Source organism: Ailuropoda melanoleuca, unplaced genomic scaffold, assembly GCF_002007445.2.
Source record: "Ailuropoda melanoleuca isolate Jingjing unplaced genomic scaffold, ASM200744v2 unplaced-scaffold72764, whole genome shotgun sequence".
NCBI classification, from domain to species: Eukaryota; Metazoa; Chordata; class Mammalia; order Carnivora; family Ursidae; genus Ailuropoda; species Ailuropoda melanoleuca.
The window spans coordinates 1,022-3,171 of record NW_023248019.1 but is presented as its reverse complement, the minus strand read 5'-3'; the positions used below and the strand labels follow the sequence as shown (position 1 = coordinate 3,171).

Below are 2,150 nucleotides of genomic sequence, written 5' to 3'. Positions count from 1 at the left end.
GGTCTGAGGTGTTGTGGGTGAAGGAGGGGGTTGGGGGCCTCGGCGGGGTTGGGGTGGGGATACTTGCTGCTGCTGGCAGGACACGAAGGTCTGGTAGCCAGGGGCTGCCCCAAAGCCCAGCTGGTCGATGGTGGGCGGCTCCTCCTGGCTGTGGATCTGCACTCGGATCCCCACCTCAAACGGGGTCTCCTCTGCAGGGGAGAGGGGACCTGAGGCCCGTGTCTCAGCACACCCCCTGCTGCAGAACTCTCTCCCCAGGACTGTGACCAACCAACCTTGCCCCCTTTTCACGGGAAAGGATGTGCTTTGGGACCCTTTCTAGTGCCTCCTGTTCTTCCCAGAGCCTTTCGTAGCCCATCTGTGCCACCCAGCCTGACCCACGTGCGCCATACCCATGTCCCTCCACACGGGCAGGTACTCATCCTGCTGCACATCCAGCATGATCTCCAGCCCGTTGCCCATGCCGCCCTTGGGAGTAGTGAGAAGCTCTGCCCCGTTGGCGCCGGAGTTAAAGGTGTAGCACTGACCCATCCTGGTGAAGACCTGTGGGTGAGCAGACGGGACAGACCTCACCGTGGTCTAGGAGCCCAGCCAGCCTTTTCCCCAGGCAAACATGAGAACGACGAGACCTCCCCTCTCCCCGCCCTCCATTTGGTCTCTTTGACCACTGAACCCACATCTCAGCGCCCTCAGTCTGTCCCTCGTACCGGCACATAGAGTCAGACCCTCATGGGCTCCCATCACTCCAGCCCCTTCCTCCCCTTCCCCGAACCCCCAGCCCAGGGCGCAGCCTATGGGACAAGTGTTTCTTTGGAGAATGGCAAGAAAGGAAGTGGGTCTCAGTTGCCCTCCTCTAGGACTAACAGAACTGTGAAGAGGTAGAGGGGAAGCAAGCCGAGTCCCCAGGCAGAGAGGACCCTTCTGCCCTAGAGCAGTCCCCCTAGATTCCCCCCAGCTCCCAGAAACAGGGTCTCCACAGACCAGAGCTTGGGCCCAGAGCCAGCCCGGGTGAGTGCCCTGTGCTGGGAGGCATGACCTTGCACACTATGGTCCAGCTGAGTGACAGGGCTGGGATGCCAAGAGCACAGTCTCCTGGGCCGAACAGAAAGGCCCTGGTGGGGTGGGAAGCCCGTGGCCTGGCTGGGAAGGGAAGGATCCCTGGCACGGGTGTTAAGGTCCCCTGGCTCTGGAGGAGCCTGGGCTGGCATGACTGGGGATGGCGGGTCCGGGACAGGGACTAGCCAGGAGCCCAGTGGCCCCGGGCCAGTGACCAGCTCACCACGGTGAAGTTCTCAGGCCCGCATGGCCAGCCTCGGTAGCGGCAGTCCAGCAGCATGTCCTCCAGGCTGTGCCCGGCCCTGGAGTACAGTCGAGCCAGGTCGAAGGTGGGACTGGGCATGAAGCCGGGCGGCGCGGGGGGCTGGCCCAGGGCACGCAGGAAGGCAGCGTGTTCGGCGGGCTCCACGCCCAGCAGCGCGGGCCCGGCCCAGTGCAGGTCGTTGGGCGTGAGGCGGGAGCGGCGCAGCGGGTTGATGTTGCACAGGGTGACAGCGGGGAAGGTGAGCCGGTGGCTCTCGCGCTCATCCAGGGCGGTCTCATGGTGGAACTCCCCGTAGTAGCGCACCCTCTCAGCCACTTGGTAGAGGAAGGTGGCCAGCGACAGGAGCACGGCAGCGGCCCACAGCCCTCGGCGTGGCGTCAGGCCCCCGGGGCCAAAGACATGGCCCAGCCCATGCAGCGTGCAGCTGCTGGCAAACACACGGATGTCCGAAGCTGGCCGCCGGGCCTCCTCGGGCCCGGGATGGGGCTTCATGGCTGAGGCCCAGGGCGGGGGACACTGAGGGGGCAGGGGAGTGGTGACCAGGCTGCAGGGGCTTGGAAGGGGGAAAGGGGGTCAGTCTGAGGACCAGGCGGGGCTGAGAGGATTCGGGTGGCCAGGTGGGGGTCACTGCGGGTGAGGCGAGGGGAGGAGAGGGTGGGGGAGAGGAGCCCAGCCCGAGAGGTGGGGAGGCACTGGAGTAGCAGGTTTGGCTTCCCGGTCTCCAGGAACACGCCGGGGCTCCGCAGGGCTCAGCGTCGGTCTGGGGGCTCGGCCGGAGAGACCAGGTAGGGTGCAGCCGATGTGGGAAGCAGGGGCCGCTGTGCTGGAG

At 65.7% G+C, this 2,150-nt stretch overlaps 1 protein-coding gene across 1 annotated transcript; it reads right to left on the bottom strand.

The window, feature by feature from the left end:
* Window positions 1-63: 63 nt before the first annotated feature.
* On the bottom strand, window positions 64-1,858 carry LOC117800573 (acid-sensing ion channel 3; the record flags this gene model as incomplete). The annotated part of the gene is made up of 3 exons (XM_034653125.1): window positions 1,280-1,858; window positions 393-543; window positions 64-191 (listed from the first exon to the last, which is right to left on the bottom strand). Coding segments are annotated over exons 1-3 (813 nt in total), but the record flags the coding sequence as incomplete, so codon positions are not given.
* Between the last annotated feature and the right edge of the window lie 292 nt (window positions 1,859-2,150).